This window comes from Equus quagga, chromosome 7 (genome assembly GCF_021613505.1).
Source record: "Equus quagga isolate Etosha38 chromosome 7, UCLA_HA_Equagga_1.0, whole genome shotgun sequence".
Taxonomy (NCBI): Eukaryota; Metazoa; Chordata; class Mammalia; order Perissodactyla; family Equidae; genus Equus; species Equus quagga.
This window is the reverse complement of record NC_060273.1, coordinates 14,903,278-14,922,525: the sequence shown is the minus strand read 5'-3', so window position 1 is coordinate 14,922,525 and position 19,248 is coordinate 14,903,278. Positions and strand designations below refer to the sequence as shown.

The 19,248-nt window shown below is 47.8% G+C and overlaps 1 protein-coding gene across 1 annotated transcript in view; it reads right to left on the bottom strand.

Annotated features, from left to right (window-relative positions):
• The window catches only part of VPS35L (VPS35 endosomal protein sorting factor like), a 110,780-nt gene that overhangs the window by 8,985 nt on the left and 82,547 nt on the right, over positions 1–19,248 (bottom strand). Inside the window, exons 27-28 of the mRNA XM_046666205.1 lie at positions 14,142–14,281; positions 6,002–6,167 (exon numbers count right to left, since the gene is read on the bottom strand). Coding sequence (XP_046522161.1) covers positions 6,002–6,167; positions 14,142–14,281 — 306 coding nt within the window. The remainder of the gene's footprint in view (positions 1–6,001; positions 6,168–14,141; positions 14,282–19,248) is intronic.

Sequence of the window (19,248 nt, the reverse complement as noted above, 5' to 3'; positions counted from 1 at the left end):
ATCACCTATCAGATTTGCAAAGGTGAGAAAGAATGATAATTCCTGGTTTTGATGTAGGTCCGGGAAATCTCGTAGGAATTAATAGTTTGGAAATAGGTAAGAAAAGCCTAAAAAATGTCCAGAACCACTTCATACCCATTAGGACGGCCATTGTTAAAAAAAAAAAAAAAAAAGGAAACTAAGAAGTGTTGATGAAGATGTGGAGAAACTGGAATCCTTGTGCACGGCTGGTGGGAATGTACAAAGGTGTATCTGCTGTGGAAAAGCTTGGTGGGTCCCCAAAAAGTGAAACGTAGAGTTACCATACGATCCAGCAATTCCAATGCAGGTATCTGCCCAAAGGAGACGAAAGCAGAGACTCAAACAGATACTTGTGCAAGAATGTTCACAGCAGCATTATTCACAATAGCCAAAAGGTGGAAACAACCCAAGTGTGCACTGACAGATGAGTGGATAAACAAAATGTGGTCTGTCCTACAATGGAATAGTATTCAGTCATAAAAAGGAAGGAAATTCTGACACGTTACAACATGGATGAACCTTTAAAGTATTATGATAAGTGAAATATGCCAGGCACAAAGGACAGATATTGTATGATTCCACCTATATGAGGTACCAAGAATAGGCAAATTTATAGAGACAGAAAGCAGAATAGAAGTCATCAGAGGCTGGGGGGAGGGAGAATGGGAAGTTATTGTTTACTGGGTACAGAGTTTGTTTGGGATGATGAAAAAATTCTGGGAATGAATAGTGGTGATGGTTGCACAAGGCTGTGAACATACTTGATAAAACTGAATTCTGCCCTTAAAAATAGTTAAAATGGGGGGCCAGCCCAGTGGCAGAGTGGTTAACTTTCACACTCTCCACTTCGGTGGCCTGGGGTTCACAGGTTCAGATGCCAGGCACGGACCTAGCACCACTCATAAAGCCATGCTGTGGCAACATCCCACATAAAGTAGAGGAAGACTGGTACAGATGTTCGCTCAGGGACAATCTTTTTCAAGCAAAAAGAGGAGGATTGGCAACAGATATTAGCTCAGGGCCAATCTTCCTCTCACACACACACAAAAGTTAAAATGGGGGCTGGCCCAGTGGCATAGTGGTTGGGTTCACACACTCTGCTTTGGCAGCCCAGGGTTCGCAGGTTTGGATCCTGGGTGCAGACCTACACACCGCTCGTCAAGCCATGCTGTGGTGTGTCCTACATACAAGACAGAGGAAGATGGGCACAAATGTTAGCTCAGTGACAATGTTCCTCAAGCAAAAAGAGGAAGATTGGCACAGATGTTAGCTTAGGGTCAATCTTTCTCACCAAAAAAAAAAAAAATGTTAAAATGGTGATACACATTTTATCACTATGTATATTATACCAATAAAAAAGAGTAAAAAAAAAGTCTTAGTACAAAAGAAGTCCAGATCTTTGACTTGGGAAAACCACTCCAAGGGATTTGCCCCAAGAAAATAATCCAACAGATACAAAGATGCACGTACGTGATGTTGGTTGTTTCATTATAAACAACATGTTTATTATATGTTCACTGTATGTTCATTACAAACTGTTGTTTATAATGGTGAGAGGAGAAGCAATGTAAATGTCTATCAATAGAGTTTTGATTAAATGCTCTGTGGTATAGCGTTAGATAAAATACTATGAGGACAATAAAAGCATATGATCTGTAGCGGTTAAATACCATACGCTATACCACTGCTACAATATACTGTTACTAAAAGATAATTACAATATATAGTCACAAAAAAGTGACAAAACAGTATATGTAGTAGAGCCCCTATATATATATAGCACGCACACATATATATATTATATCCATACATTTCCTAATTTACAATTTCCTAAGAACCAATTTTTTAATTTAAAAGATAGTTCATTATTTATTTTTATTTTTAGTTTTTTTAGCTACTCACTGGCCAGTTTATTATTTTATCTATTTCCTTTAGAGTCTGTCTTGACTCTCGGGGGAACGGGACCGGTATAAGCATACAGTAATTAATTGATAAGAAAATTTCAGGGATGCTTTATGTACCTTTCTGGTTGCTATTTCAAGAATAATAACTCCTCCTTCTTCTTGTTTCCCCAGCTTTTTATTTTAAAAACATCAAGGCCATAGAAAAGGAGGGAAAACCGCACACTGACTACCGGCCTCTCTCTCACCGAGACTCACCAACTGGTACTTCTGTGCAAGCTTTCTCTCCTGCTCCCTCTACAACACACAGACAGACAGACAGACAGACAGACACAGAGTTTTTTTGGCTGAACACTGGTAAGCCGGTTGCAGACACACTGCCTGAGAACCAGGAGAACAGCTGGTCTGTGTGCTGGCGGCCTCTGCGCGCAGGTCACCTCTGGTCACCTCTGCACTGCCCGTTTAGGGGGACTCTTCCGGGGATGCTTTCTCAGGCCGACTGCTGGCTTTGCAGCTGCCCCTCCGACACCAGGCTGGGAGTGAACAGCCCTGGGCCACAGGGCTCTGGCCACTGTCGCGACTGCTAGCCACCATGCAGAGGACAACAGTTATTCTCTCAAAAGCCAAAGAACGTGATTCAGCCATTTACTACCACCTGACTTTGCAGGCGGCAAAACTACAGCTGGTGAGAGAATGTCTCGCGTCTACTGCTGAGGCCTAGGACAATTCCCGGCCTAAATTCCCAGCCTTACTCCCGCCTGGAATCTACTCTCCTTCGGACTAGCCCAGCACTGGAGGAGAGAGACGGTCCAGGACCGCCCGTGGCCAACCACCCAAGCTGCAGGCTTCCGGACCAGAGCGCCTGAGGTGAGTTCACAGCAGGCTGCACACGTGCGTGCACACACACTCACTCACTCGCAGCAGCTAGTGGGTGAGGGCCTGCTCTGCGCCAGCTTCTGGGCTAGAAGCTGGGGACCCGGTGCGAACAAGGCCGACCTGGTCCCTGCCCTCGCAGAGCTCACAGTCAATCAGGAGCCGGACGAGCCAACAGGCAATCGCAGGGGCGTGTGCCGACTGTCGGGAGGGGCGCTACGGGGCTATGGGATCCTAAATCCAGGCTTGGGATGGAACTCTGGAATGAGCGAGAGCCAGGCTGAGCCTTACAGGTTGAATTCACCAGAGGAAGTAGAAAAGGGGTGAGGAGCGGGGAATCGAGTTTCCCTGCTGAGACCTGGTGGTGACAGAGGGAGGGAGCAGAGGATTGAGAATTAGAAGGAAGTTGGTCAGGCCAGAGAGCAGAGTGGGCCTCAGAGTGCAGATGCGGCGCTCCCAATGGGAGAAATGACAGCACTGGCAAATGGCCACTAAAAATAGCCCAGGACCCTGCGTCTGCCTGGCGCTGGGGTCACAACCCCGAATGCTTCAAGGGCCTGGCAGGTGACGTGGAGGAGCGAAGGGGCTCCACTGGCTTCACAGAGCACCGGGGGGTGCTCTTCCCCTGCCCCACGCGCTCTGCAGAGTGAATAAACCACTGCTCGCGTCCAGGAGTAGTCTGCCCTCCCCATCAGACGCGCCCACTCTCTCGCAGGCCTGCATGAAAGCACCCGGCGTTATTGCTCCAGGTAGTTTCAGAGCGTTCTCTTCTCGTTAATCTGGAAAGACAGCAGCCACGGCATCCTTTGTAAAGGCACAAAATATTCACCCCAGTTTTTCAGAAGTTCTAAGCTGTGTCAACACCATCTAAAAGGCTGCCTAGAATAAGAAGGGATGGGAAAACGGAACCCCAGCCCCTGCAAAGCCTCCGTGGCCCCTGGGCCTCTCTCCTACTGAGACAACTGTCAGGTCACGATGTGCATCCGAAGTAAACACAGCCAGGCCAAGGAGGACAAGAATACCCAGGCTTCTGTTGTCATCTCTAAAAGCTAGAAGACTCGTCTCCCGCCCATCAAACGTAGCTGGATTCCCTTTGCTGGCACTCTGGCTCCCAGTCGGCCCTGGCTGTAAGGTGTAGACAGAGGATCAATGGAATCTGCCTGAGGAAGAGACGAGAGAGGAGAGGGCAGGAGAGAGGAGAGGGCCTGCTCCTCTAACAGCACCTGTGGTTTACAGACCCCCTTCCACATCAGTGTCTGGTCCTCAAAGGCTTCTCTGCTGTTCAGAGCCTTTGATGTGCCCTTCACAAAAGAGGAAACAGGAATGCCAACAAATACAGGAAGGGTACTGGACCCTATTAGCCATGAGAGAAATGCAAATTACACTCATCAGAATAGCCAAAATGAAAAAGACTGACCACACCAAGGGCAGATGGAGCCCTCATTCACGCCCAGTAGGAGTGGCAACTGGTATAACCATTTTGGGAAACGGTGAGGCTGCATCTACCAAAGCTGAACATAAGCAAATCCAACGAGCGGCAATTCCACCTGCAGGCGTATACCCAACAGAAATGTTCACCAAGAATTACACGTTTGGGAATGTTCATAGCGGCACTCATCATAATAGCCCAGAAGTAGAACTGGAAACATGCAAATGTCTATCCCTAAGGCAATGAATAAATTCTGCTGTATTCATACAGTGGAATACTATACAGCAACACAAAAGGATGAACCACAGCTCCACCCAACAACACAGAAGAATCTCCCAGACATAATACTGTGTGAAAGAAGCCAGACACCAAAGAATGCTTGCTAAATGAGTCCACTGACATAAAAATGAAACTCTGGCAAGCTAATTTGCTAAACTAAATGGGCAAACTAAAAGGTAGAAGTCAGGACAGTGGTGGACCTCTAGAGAGGAAAGTGGTTGTGCTACTGGAAGGGGGCACGCAAGTGACTTCTGTGGAACTAGTAATGTTTCATTTCTTGTCTGGGTGGCGGTTGGGGGGGGCGTTCACTTTCTGGTCATTTGCTGAGCTTTACAGTTTATTGTATGTATGTAATATGTTATGCTTTAATTAAAACATTGTTATTTTGTAATCAACGAGGCAGCATAACGTATGTCCTACAGTTCCGAGTGTGAATTCCACTTCCAGCACTAACTGGCCATGAGCCCTTGAAACCACGTGGTTGGTAAACTCTGTTATCTTTCTGAGTCTCCCCTTCTAGTAGCATGGGGACACGAATGCCTGTCCTCATCTCAATGCTGTCAGGATTACAGGAGAAAGAGGCCCACAGAGTCTGGCGCAGTACCTGGCACGCAGTAGGAGCCCAGATCGTGGCAGCTACCATCATCAACATTAACCAGCTTCCCTAAGTTACATCTTCACCATCAGCCCCCAAATCCCAGCTAGAGAAAGCCTCCGAGAATTACCAAAGAAGGCCATCCCTTGGCACTCCAAATTTGTTCCCTGGAATTTCCAAGCATAGAGAGCAGTGCTTAAACCTTAAAGTATACAACTACTGGCCAAAGCACTTTTAACAATAGGGCTATTTTTTGGAAATCAAAAACTGGAACTGAGGGTCTAACAAGCAGGGGGATGCTTAGGCTCAGCGGGCAGAGGTCTGGATTGGGAACTGCCCCAGGTTACGTCTAGGACATGAGGAGGCTGCCCCCAAACTCGCAGCAACAAATTCAAAATGGCTGGTAGGAAGTGGGGGAACAAGGCCATCTCCTTTTTCCCGAGCCCCTGATCTAAGAAGGGCTCATGCATCACCTGAGAACTGCGCAAAAACACCCAGGCCAGGGTCCCACCTCCTCTTAGGAACAGAACCGAGATGAAGCTCATGCACAGGGATATTTAACCATCTTTCTAGGTTATTCTGTAGCATGCCAAAGAGAGCACCCATCCAAAAGAGTGCTTCTCCCAGCTCGTCTGATTGTCAAAATGATCTTGGATGCTTGTCAAAGATACACATCCCCAGGACTCTTCCCGGGGATTCCAATTGAGAAGGGGTAGGATGGGGCTCAGGAAGCTGCATTCTGAAGAGTTACCCCCGGAAATTCTTACACTGGCAAATTCAGCAAGGCCCTGGACTAGGTTCATGGTAGGTAAAACACAAGGGGTTTAACCAAAGAGAAATGACAACCCTCCACTTGACTTTCATGAAATTCGGGCCCAGCGCGTCCGGGGCGGGGACCCCTACCTTTGTCTACGTGGTAGAGATAGGTCTCCTGGCTCATGGCGGACAGGAGGTGCAGGACGCAGGTGTAGATGCGGACTTTATCATCACTGTTGTCCTCCCAGGTGTAGTCCTGGATCACACCGAGAAGCTCTCGAACGAGAGACAGGACCCCGTGTTCAGGATGATCCTGATGGAGAACCAAAAAAGGGTAAGTAATCCTAGATATGAAGCAGGAGGAAAAAAACACCAAGACAGCATCCCAGGTCCCTCCCTTTACCTGCTGTAGGGAAATTAAAGTGCCAGCTACGGTTAAACACAGAGAAAAGTGACACAACGTTGCCGATCCCACTAATCAGCATGCTCCAGTCTGGGGAGACGCACTTTGAGAGCATCTCTTTTTGGGTCTCAGGGATGAGAAAGCAGTTACCTGTCAGTTTAATGGCCAGTTTCCAAAATTACAATCTTGTTCTTACATGCGTAGCGGTAAAAAGTCCCGTTCCTCCAACTACAAAAGCAAGATTATGGGTCTCGTGGCAGATGGCATGGCAGAAGCCACCTACTCTGAGTAAGCCCCCAAATGATCACTGTCATCATCACAGGCACCGACTTTAAACACAGCCTCGCTCTTCAGGGCATTCAAACACTGACAGCCAAACTGAGGATGCTCTGCTGGGAAAGGAAAAACCCAAGAGACAGTCGCAGAGCTTGCAAGTGTTTCTCAGATGCTAAACTGAATCCAAACAGAGCACCAGGATGCAAAACAGTCAGCGTCTTCAGTTCCAAAAAGGCACGGATGATCATGTGGCTCCCTGCGTAACACTCTGTGAAGATGCCTCCCTCCGCTGAGAGCGAACGCCCAGCTCCTGCCCCGTTCCCTCACCAACCCGTCCTGTGCGCTTTGCCCCTCACTCACTCCAGCCACACCTTTACGGCTCCTGGGACCAGCTGGACCGCTCGGGTCCCGGCAGTCCACAGAGGGCACTCCCACAGGGTTAAATGAGGATGGTTTAATGAAGGGTTATTTATAAACACACGGGCAGGGTGAAGGGACCTAGCGAGGAAGGGTGAGGCAGGCAGGGCTTGGCAACGCAGGGAAGCCATCACCACCATCAGGCTGACCCCACACAGGAGGGAGCGGCATTACTGCAACGTGCAAGACCTGCAGCTGGAGGAGCTGTGGCCTTGGCTGGAGGGACAAAGCCATTGCCAAACTGTGGCCAGTGACTGTCGGGGGTTAACTGCCCTAACCCTCGCTCTCCTCCAGCCCTCCAGTCCCCACGGCAGTATTTCCCGCTGGCTGAACTAGCTGGAAGCCAGAAGGAAGCAAGTCCAGGTGACTCAGTCCCTGGAGGCCAGTCGCCCACACGGATCAGATGGAAGGGCAGAGGATGCTCCAGGCACCTCACGTGCCAAGGACGTTCTGGCCTCCCGGCCCTCCTGTTGCCTCTGACTGGAATCTTTACCTGCGAGACTTGGCCAGACTGCCTCCGTGAGCGCCTCTGGATCTCATCTACATGTCAGCTCCTCAACAAGGCCGCCCCGACCTTCCATCCAGAGCCGCCCCAGTTCCTCTGTATCACAAACCACCTGTCTTGTCGCTTCAGAGCAGTTCTCACCATCTGAAGCGATCTTTATTCCCTCAGAGGACTCCCCAACAGCATCTCTTGGTTTATCTGTTTCTCTCTTTCACCCTCGCCTGTGACCCCCAGGAGGACACGTACTTTCTCTGTCGTGTTTGCCAATACTCCACTGCCAGGACTGCTGGGGAACACGATGGAATGCTGCCTGTCCCTGTCCCTGGTTCTGGGACAGAGCTGGGCACACGGCAGGCACATGGTAAATAATGCTGAACTGGTTACATCTTTTGAGTACCTTCTATGTGCCAGGAACCGATGTGGCTACAAATACAAATAACAGCAGCTAACTTTTCTGGAAGCTACCAGAGCTCTTCTATGTTCCAGGGAGACACTATCCGCTCCCCCCGACCACAGATGGGAAATGAGCCACGGAGAGTTAAGCAGCCTAATGTCACTGCTGGTACATGGAGGAACCGGGATTCGAGCCCCAGCAGAGCAGCTCCAGGGCAGACATTCCTAACCACTAACACTATTTATACTGCCTCTCTGCAGAAGAATGAGGCACGGCCCGACTTCACGCAGCTGGCTACCTGGGGGAAGGCACACATGGAGTAACCATTCTCAATCCAGGCATGGGGTGTGAGAAGCATTACAACCGAGGTGGGTGGGAATTGACAGCCACCCAATCCACCGTGCGTGGACACAGCCGTAATACTTCCAATGTGAGAAGGGGGGGAGGGGGGAGATGTTCTGTACAGCTGTTAGCATCCACAGGAACTGCTGTCAGGGTATCAGCAAGAACGACGACACGTGACACTCAGATGTCTGAATGCCTCACACGGCACGCACCAGAATGCCCACCCATGCCTGCCTTCCTTTCAGTGGGCCTTGGCTGGCCGCTCACCACTGCCTGCTCCGCTCACAGCTGTTTCTAACTAGGCTATTTGGTTCTGCTATGTGGATGTTCAAAATATACTTTATTTAAGGATCTGCCTTGGAGAGACGACGATCTGAATGTTCCAGTAACTTAATTTCAACACAAATGTTGTGACTATTGTGGGAAATGATTCAACACACCTCCAGAAAGGTGGGCGAAGGGGTCATGGTGACATAAAGCTTTGCAGTAAGCTACGTCTGGGAGTTTTTGCTCATAAGTGAAGAGACGAGAGATTATGTCCAACCCCCATATGAGGAAAAAATTCTCCAAGATATCCATGCTTCAGTGGTTCCAACATTAAAAACAAATTGTACTCTGATGGCTCAGTGAAAGCAAACACAGGTTTTTTACAAAAGAAGGAAAAAAAGGTCCTGGATTCAGCTGGTAATCCGAGTGGGAAAAGGGTCCCTTGATGTCCCCGCCAGGGCTGCCTCCCTGACAGAGCAGATGGATGCCCGTGAGGGACTCTTAACCTCTCTCGCGCCTGGGCAGACAGGGGCCTGGCTTCCACTATTAGCAAGATCCCGTTGGGTCCCTGGTCTGTGGAAATTCTTCCATTAAATGTCACTCCTCAGGGGGAGAAGGAATAACCTTGAAATGACTAACTTCCCAGGAGAGCTGAGCTGAGAGGCAGTGAAGATAGCACAGAGCACAGACATCCTGGCTTTGAATGCTCTCTGGCCGCTTACTGGCTGGTGACCCTCGCGTGTCACTTCACCTCTCTGTGCCAGGGTCTGTTTCTGTGAAATGAGGGTAATAACAGGCTCGTTGGGAGTGAATATTTGTGAGCTGCTGGCTGGCTCATTGTAAGAGGTGTGTAATTGTTGGTTAAACAAATAATAAAGTCCTTTAGAAAAGGAGCCAGAACACGGCAGGGCTGGGAGGAAGAGCGGAAAGAGACGGGACTAGGGGACACGGAGGGGGTGGAAGGGCAGGAGACAGGTCACCATGCAGACTCGAGGCTGTCGCTTACTGTCTAGGGAGCTACCTGGCCCGGCAGGAGCCAGCCCGTCTGTCTCGCCAGCTTAAGCCCCTGGTGTCCCTCAGCCTCCCCATGCGCTGGTCCGCGGCTCTCCTCCAGTCCCTCCGAGGCACACGGCCCGTTCCCACCTCAAGGCCTTTACACGCTGTTCCCTCCGCCCAGAATGCCCTCTGCTCCCCCTCTGCACTCAGCTAAGTACTTAGTTAAGCCTTCCTTCGGAGCTCAGCTCAAGGGGCACTTTCTCTGGGGACTTCCCTGACCCACATCCCCTCACATCTGAGGCTCTCAGAGGCCCTGCACTCCTTCATGGCACTTGATACAACCGTAGTTCAGCGTGTATTTGCTTAGCGTCTGTCATCTGGAGTGGGAGGACACGCTTCTCTGTTCACTCCTCAATTCCCAGGTCAACAAACATTTGCGAAACAGGGGGAACGAATGAAGCTTAGCTCCCGACATCCTGTTCGGCCACGACCGGACCTGTTCACGAGGAGAAGTAGCCGAAATGACACTTCTCTGCTGTGTCTAGGTAGTTAGTGCCAGGAAACTGATGGCAATAACATTTGCATTGTCTACAAATTTCAGCTCAATCACAGTTGGGCCTCTGGAGCGGTAACACCGAACTTGTGCAATGAATTTTGCTTTCCTCGTCCCACCAAACGTTGTTAAAAGAAATGCGTTAGTTCAATTATACAGAGAAGACTGTCCTGCAGTCCACCAAGATGGTGATCGCTCCTAACACCACCCAGCAGGCTCCAGAACACACCACCAGCGGCCTGCTGCTGAGGAGAGGGGACTGTCCCAGGGAATGTTTATTTCCACATTTATAAGTACGAGTAAAGCAGGCCACATATTCTATTTGGTCTAAAATGGCTTCAGTTTTTTTCTAAACAAATAAAATGAATCAGAGCTTTTCAAACCCATCCTATAAAGCCTTTCACACTGTTGGTGGGAATGCAAAATGGTGTAGCTGCTATGGAGAACAGTGTGGAGGTCCCTCAAAAAATGAAAAACACAACTACCATATGATCCAGCAATCCCACTTCTGGGTGTTTATGCAAAATAACTGAAATCAAGATCTCAAAGAGATACTACTATTGCCATGTAACACTATTCACAACAGCCAAGACGTGGAAACAACCTAAATGTCCATCGATAGATGAATGGGTAAAGAAAATGTGGTATATGCATACAACGGAATACTATTCAGCCTTAGAAAAGAAGGAAATTCTGTGCTGTATGACAACGTGGATGAACTTGGAGGACATTATGCTAAATGAAATGAGCCAGTACAAAAAGACAAATACTGTAAGATCCCATTTGTATGAGGCATCTAACAGAGTCATAGTCATAGAATCGAAGAGGAGAATGGTGGTTTTCAGAGGCTGGGGAGGAGGAAACGGGGTTATTACTCAGTGAGCTCAGTTTCGACTAGGCAAGACGAACAAGCACTAAAGATCTGCACAACACGGGGCCCACAGCCAACAACACCGTACGGCACACTTAATGTGTGACGGGAGATCTCATGCTGAACGTTCCTACAACAATAAAGTTTAAAAAACCAAAGCCGTGCCAGGAAAGGTAACAATTTGAACCAATAAAAGTGGGATACGGGAGTCATCTTCATGCTAAACTACTCACAGCTGACGTGGCTGCCGTGCGGCCCATCCCACGGCGTCAGAGCTTAGGGAGCACGCAGCCTTGCCTAGGCAGGCGGAACATCTTAGGCACCTGCAAAGCCGGGGCCGGCAGATCCTAGCGCTGCCCCCCCAGGAGGGATGCAGGGCTGTTAAGGCTCAGGGAGCTTGAGCAAATAAAGCACACTGCAAACATTTCCGGCTCGGATCGCGCAAGCCAGGCTCTGGAGTAGCACAGACCCGAGTTCAAATCCCAGCTCTGCTGCTCCCTGGCTGCGTGGCCTCGTGGCTCTAGGTTCCCTCAAGAGGAGACTCCCACCTTGCGGGGCTGGGTGGAGGACTCCCAGAGACTGAGCGCTGACGAGGGGCTTTGGCCTGGCACAGAGCACCTAGCGCCAAGTCGTGAGCTGTCAGCATCTGTAGTAAATTCCAGAGAAAGCAGGAGGGCTGCTACCAAGCACCATAAAATCTGCTGAGCCCAGGGGCACTCCCATGAATGCCTACAGCGCCAGGTGGGCAACAGAAATGGGTGTAATGGGTCCAGAGGGGCCCAGGGGAACCAGAGAGAGTGCACCCTCACCCCCACCCCCCAAACAGAGCAGCTGCTCTCCAGCTACGGCCAATTGGCCAAGTTGGGGAAAGTGGGCCCCTCATGGCAGGACCTGATTTTTCAAGAGGAACTGAAGATCTGGAAGTCGCTTTTTTTCCTGTGATCTACCATTTTTAAATGTGGGTAATTTATTCCAAATGTCCTCCATCATTATGTAGCCAACAAGCCTGCCTGCAGGCTGGATTCCACCCACCGGTCATCAGTTTGTAACCCCGGGGCAGAGCTTCTGGTTCATCAAGCACTTTCCTAGCTATCATTTCATTCAAGCCTCACAGCTGCCCTGGGAAGTGGGCATTTTGATGACATTTTAGAAAGGTGACAGGAGGCTCTCAGGGGTTACACAACTTTCCCAAAGCCACAGGGGTCAGGATAGATTGCAAGTTTCTGAGTGCAAGCACAAGGCTTTTTCATCAAGGCTCCAGTGATTTTTTTTTTTTTTTGAGGAAGATTAGCCCTGAGCTAACATCTGCCACCAATCCTCCTCTTTTTGCTGAGGAAGATTGGCCCTGAGCTAACATCTGTGTCAATCTTCCTCTATTTTATATGTGGGACATCTACCACAGCATAGCTTGGTGAGCAGTGCATAGGTCTGTGCCCAGGATCCAATCTGGTGAACCCTGGGCCACCAAAGCAGAGCGCGTGAACTTAACCACTCAGCCACTGGGCTGGCAAGACTCCAGGGATGTTTAACATGAAGAAAATCCCATATGCAGAAGGTGAATGCATCCCAATTAATCAATGAACAATAGCACTGATCAACTTTCTCATTAGAAACTCTGACTTTTGGGGGGTCTCTTCACTTGACAAATAACTAGACTATTCAAAAAAGTGAGAAATTGATTATAAAGTACTAGGAAGGGGATGTGAAAACACAAAAGTCAAGCGTCGAGTCCAGCCTCCTGACCATGTGATCCTCTCTCCAGAGAAGACCTTGGGATCTCAACTGCAGAGTTGGAATCTGGGTTACTTTTTGTCTTCTTGGCTTCACTGAGATATAATTCACACACCCAATAATTCGGCCATTTAAAACACACAATTCGATGGTTGTTAGTATATTCACAGAGTTGTGCAATCATTGCCACAATCAATTTTAGAACATTTTCATCACCGCAGCAAGGAACCCGTACCCATGGGAGGTAAGTCAGTCTCATGGCCTGAGTCCAGAGAGATGTTTCTCAAAGTGTGGTCCTAGGACCACCCACACCTGAATGGCTGAGGGAGCTTTCAAAAATGCTGATCCAGGGGCCACTCCCAACCTACTGAGCGAGACTCTCTGGGAGAGGGCCCCAAGAATCTGTATTTTAACAGTATCCCTGATTCCTACGCACATTTGGCTCCACCAGGAGCCAAGCTGTTTTGTGCCTGGACCCTTCATAGGCTGGTGAAGCTTATGGGCAACTCAGCATATTATTTTTAATGCAGAAAAATACATAAGACTAAAAGGAAACCAATTATGCTAAAATATATTTGTCAAATAGTTTTTCAATGTATTGGTTATATTGTAATTTATTATTTCTTGGTGAATACTTTTAAATAACAGACTTAGTGATGGGTGTAATAACTACGGTGCCTTTTTAAGGAAGGAAACACGTAAACAGTCTTCTGAAATATCTTCCCCAGCTGAAGTGCGATACGAATGTACTGTTGATTACTTTTGGAGAAAATGTCCCAGCTATTGTGACTACTACTGTGGCTTATTGCCTGTAACTCATAATGGAGCAAAAGCCTCCATTTCACTGAGGTTTGCAAAAACATAGAAGTCACTTTTTTTTCTCATCATGGTCACCCTGCCAGACCCAGGGAGTAGGTGGACTCCAGGTCAAGAACCCCCGCCAAGGTGACTGCTGGGTCCCGGGAGTGGCCTTGACTCCTTCCAGCCCAAGCCCAAATGCTCACCTCTTACATTCCACGAGAAACCCCAGCATCTTTCCAACAATGGCCCCTTTGACCTCCGCAATGTTTTGGTTTCTAGTAGCGCCAACAAAAGAACATCACCGTCACCTTTTTCAGTGCTTACCATGTGCCAAGGCACTGTCCTAACCATGTATGTATATCCGCTCACTTATGCCTCACAGCAACCCAGAGATGCAGAGACTTTATTACTCCCACTTTATGGATGAGGAAACGGCAGCTCAGTGATGTTACCTCACTGCCCGAGACACAGAGCTGGAAGGAGGGGGCGCTGGGATTCCATCCTTGGCATCTTGGTCCACAGGCCTGAGCCCTTAACCGCTAAGTGACACCCCCTTGGCCACATAGAGAGCCTCACCTAATACTCTCTGGGCACAGAGCAATTCAAACAGCTGAGCAGAAAACCAAAACACAGATATAGACAGAACAACCCTACAGTTTTAGGGCTAAGAATGTATATAAAGCAGGTCAAAGAAAGACATCCCTTACAGCCCTTCTGGGGATACGTACCGGAACTATTAATAAAGTAGAAAAGAAATTGCAGAGGAATTCCAGAAGGAATGATTCCGACGGCCGCATCTTTCCGTCAATATTAATCATCTTTGGAACCTCCGGAATGAGGCTTATAGCGGCTTTGAAAAAGGCATCAGCTGCAAGACAGAAGAAAAGTCCGCGTATGAGAACTCAGAACAATTCAGGGTCTGCTTTCCCCCTCACACAGCCTGGAGGCCGGTCCCAAGAGCTCCAGGGAGGTCAGGCCCGCTGAGCGCCCAGTGCGGCGGCAGTCCTAGAGGAGGTTTCCGCACCCCGTAACTGACTTGGTGAACATCCGGTGGATGGGGCACTGCTGTGGCTGCTCCTCTCTCCCTCTTTCCCTCCTTCCTTCTTTGAGCAATTCAGTCAAAGAACCTCAGTCACACTGGCTTTAGGTAACTCACTGAGAAAAGCAGATGGCAAATTTTTACAGAAAGCCTAGAAATCACAGGTGCCTGGGCTGAGGGCTCAACTGAACTGGTTCACTGAATCTCCCGTTCCCCACATGAGGAATGTCATCAGGCCCACAGCACCACTGGGAAATAAGGTGCAGAAAGAGAAGTGACTGGTCCCACAATAGCGTCCTGCAGATGCAGGAGGTGCCAGCACTGGTGATGGAGCCCGGGCTCAAACTCTGGTCTGAGTCTACTCTAGTGCACACGGTATTTGTTAGAGAAATGACAAGTGAAAAGTGAAAGAATGCGCGCATGCGCATGCACGCACACACGCACACAGCTTCGGACTTCCGAAGTTCCAGGGAATCACATGGGAAATGCAGACAGTTTAAGAAACATGAAGTAGTCTGCAAAACAAGAAGACTTCAAAGGGTGAGAAAAAGGAAGGGGAGGGAGAGAGGAGGAGGGACGGAAAAAGAAAGAGATGGGAGTGAGAGGGAGGGAGGACAGGAGGACAGAGACAGGGAGGAAGGGACGGGGAGAGAGGGAAGGACTCGAGTGGGGGTGACAGGGAGGGGAGAGAGTTCTGTCTAAAACTGCCAAAGTACTAACCGTGAGAAAAAGCCTCAAGGCCCAAATAGACAAAATGCCGACCTGACGGAGGAAATTTTAAACTACCCAAAAAGATCAAATGCTTGCATGGTCCAAATACACTTCCACTCCAAAACGACTTCCAGTGATGCAGAGAGAACTGGCGTACAGCATCCTGAATTAAAACCAGCTCCTATCCAGCACCCAGACGGGCAAACGCACTACACACACCCACCCTCCTGGGAACAAGGCCTGCACGGAATGAGCCGTGGTACCCTCGGAAACGGTGTTTTCCAAAACTGCTTTATTGTAAGAATCATCAAGATCCTTGCTAAAAATACAGGTTCTCAGCCCCCAAACACTGCTGATGAGAACGTAACACAGTACCGCCAGCCACTCTGCAAGACAGTCTGAGAGTCCCTCCAGGTCTACATGGACGCTACATAACACACATACATACATACATGCTACCACATGGATGTTCCTTGAAATCATGACGCTAAATGAAAGGAACCAGTCATAAATTAAGATCTACATTGTAAGAATGCGTTTAAATGAAATAACCGGAATAGGCAAATCCACAGCAACAAAAAGTAGATGGGTGGTTGCCAGGAGCTTGGGGGGGTGGGGGGGGGGAAAGCAGGGGGACAGGGAGTGACTGTTTAATGGGTTCCAGGTTTCCTTTTGGGGTGGCAAAACTGTTCTGGAATTAGGGACGATGGTCATACCACTCTGCGAATATACTAAAAAATGCTGAACTGTACACTTTAAAAGGATGGATTTTATTAGACATGAATCAATCACTTCTCAATAACGCTGTTATTTAAAATACATAAATAGGCTGCCAAGCTCCACCTTAAATGTCCTGAACCACATTATCCAAGATAGAGACTTGAAAACCTAACTTTTTAAAAAATTTATCTTTCAATAGGTAAGAATTACATGATTCAAAATTCCAAAGGTAACATTCCCCATTCCTGTGCCCAGCCATCCAGTTCCCTTCTCAGAGGCAAAGAATATTATCTGCTGCTTGGGTGTGCTTCGAAGGGGATAGAAGCAAATACATTTTTCCTTTACTTTTTCCTTCTTTCTTTATACCGGAGTTAACGTATAATAGACACCACTGCAATCCCTGCCCCCACGTCACAGCAAGTCTTGGGGGTTACTTCGCGGTTGCACATAAAGTACATCGTCAACCTTTTTAAAGCTACAAAGTGCAATCTGGTCCATTTGCTTTTTCCTTCCCATTTTTTTGAGGGGGGTGTGTGTGTGTCTAGTAAAATACACATAACACAAAATTTGCCATCTTAATCATTTGGACCATTTGTTTTTTAAACAAGCTTCTCTAGCGAATTTTATAATTCAACAGGTTTGAAAAAGATTTTTCTAAACCCTTCAGATAAACACAGAATATGACTTTCCAGCAGCAATAGGCGCACTCTGAAAGGTTTAACTTGGCAACACTCAGCCAGAAGCAAACAGCAGCACTAGCAACAATGACTCTCGGCCAGGCAGGCTGCTCATCACGTCACAGAGATGGTGAGGAAGGGCCAGGGATGCTGGCTGGACGACTCCCACAGAACTTCTGATAACTTTCCGTCTGAGGTTTCAGGCTCTCCTGTTTCCCAGTCTGGGTGGTTTCAAAGGGTCTGCAGAACATCAAAGGAGCATGACATTCTAGAAACATCCACAAGGCCATGGAGAAATCAAAAACAACCAAAACACAGAGCCACTAAAACCACAGAATGATCATCAAAATATATGTCACGAGCAAACCCTGGAAGAAGGTGAGATGCGAACAGAAGCTAAAAACAAGGGCTCAGCTGAAGATACGAGATAAATGGTACCCACGGGTCATCCATGCTGCCCAGTTACTACAGATAACTGGGCCAATGGTTATCGTGGGGTGAAGGTGTCTTTATATCAACTCTAAGCTCAACCCAACAACAAGGGACTAGTTGAAGAAACCTGCACTGCCACACCACAGAAATGATGTAGCTAATAGAGAGGACAGGCAGCATCTATGTTTTGAGTATAAAGATGTCTGTGACCCATGAAGTACAAAAAGTTGTACAGCTGTGTACAGCATGATCCTATCTTTGCAAGAAGAAAAGTGTGTATATTTATGCAGATGCATACAAAAGCAAGGCAAGATAATGCCAAACAATTAAATGTGACATAGGAGTGCTGGCTGAGGGAGAAGGTAAGCAGGACCTTTCCCTTACTGCTAGGTTACTGTTTGGGAATTTTAATGTAACTTTCCAAAAATAATTTTTCTTTAGCCTACAAAGGCAATACAAGTTTGCTATAAAATTTTCAATCATAGAAACGTACAAAACAGACAATGAGGCAGTAAGGTAGACAGGCAGGCAGTCAACAGGCATTTCTGAGCAGTACCCCTACCTTCTTTTCCAGAACAGGACAAGATGGGGAAGGGGGGGTTGGGGGACCCACTGCTGTGGACTCTAGCACCCCTGCTGCTCTAAGGCCCGGCCATCCTCCTCGTTTGTGGAAGGGGAGGCACTAAGCTGAGGGTGACGCACGTCTTCCAGGGCCTGGGGGGCTACTGGGTACCCCACAGCCAATGGGCCAGGAAGGTTCCTCTCTGATTAACTGCTCCACGTGAGTTCAAGCTCTAGACAGCTCCCCTCACAAGGACTCTTCTTCTCAAGGCTTTAAAAGGCTTCACTCTGTGCCCTGAGGCCTTTTCCAGCTCCTGTGGGTAACTTGGGGCCGGTGGCCTCCCACAGGCACGCCCACTGGAAGGGCCCACTGGTACCTGTTTTGTACACCGAGGCTCTGCACATGACCGTCTGAACAATCGGGTTCCATGTTCTAAGAAACTAAAATAGCAGTCAGTTGGACAACTGTCAGAAAGCTTCAGAATGTTCAGAATTAAGATGCAGGTTGCTCATTGTGTGCAAGAGCAAAAAACTGGAAAGCGTCCAAATACTTTTCAATAGGAGTTTGGGGCAAAAAAATGGAGGCGGGGGCATTGGGAAAATAATTTATTGGACTTCCAAAAAGGAAAAGACAAGAAATAGAACACTGAACAGCCATTATGGAATGGGGTGGATCTGCACGTATTGACATGGGTGGACGGGAGGGAGCAGCGGGGAGAAGGGCCAAGATTTACCGATAAGCTAAAAACAACCAAATTGAAAAACATTGTGGAAAACACAGTCTCACTTCTAAAGGGGGGAAAACTGCATGTATGTGCAAGAATACAGATGGGGAGGGCAGGGGGCAAAGAGAGAGGCAGAGAGCATATGAAAATGAAGGAGTATTTTTTAATGGATATATAGAATTAAAAAATCAAGAAAAATATCTAAACTGTAAATAGTAGATTTTTTTTCTAGAGGGGAGGAGACAGAGCAGATTACTGAAGACTTTTATTTTGGGGCTTTTCACTTTTTTTACGTTCTGCTTTCTGTATTGTTGGAACTTTTTCAAATGGGCATGAAATATTTTTATAATAAAAATCACTAAGATTTTAAAGAATGTACAAGTTGTCTGTTTTTCAACAGGATGCAGGGCAGTCTTACCGAACAGCCTCCATACATGATAAAATGAACTCAGATTTAACTGTAACCTCAGAGTGAGTTCATCCTTCTGTGTCATTGGCTGTCAATTAGGAATATGATTCAAGACATGAATCATGAGGAACAGCCAAGAAGTGACAAGCCAGACCACCTCCAGGGATGGTGTTTTGTTTTTAAATAATGCTTTAGGTCACTGCTAATGGCAATCTTTACTACTTCTCAGAGTCATCAACTCCCAGGGCTCAACAAGACCTCAAAAGTAATTCACTCCACTCTCAGCAGAACTTCAGCCATCATATGCCCTCCCGGACGACTCAGATGGACAGCTCCTGATTCAGGGAACACTAGGAAAGGATATCACAATTTCTTAGGATAAAATATGGCAGGGGGTTGAAAGACTTCTGTTCCTTGAATATACTTTATTAAAGTGGGGTTCAGCCTACAAGAATTATTCACTCACTCTTAAGTTCTATCAACCCATTACTAAACATCTTTACCAGTCTTCAACATTTTCCATCTCTGGATAAGTTCAGGTTTGGATTGACAATCAATAAA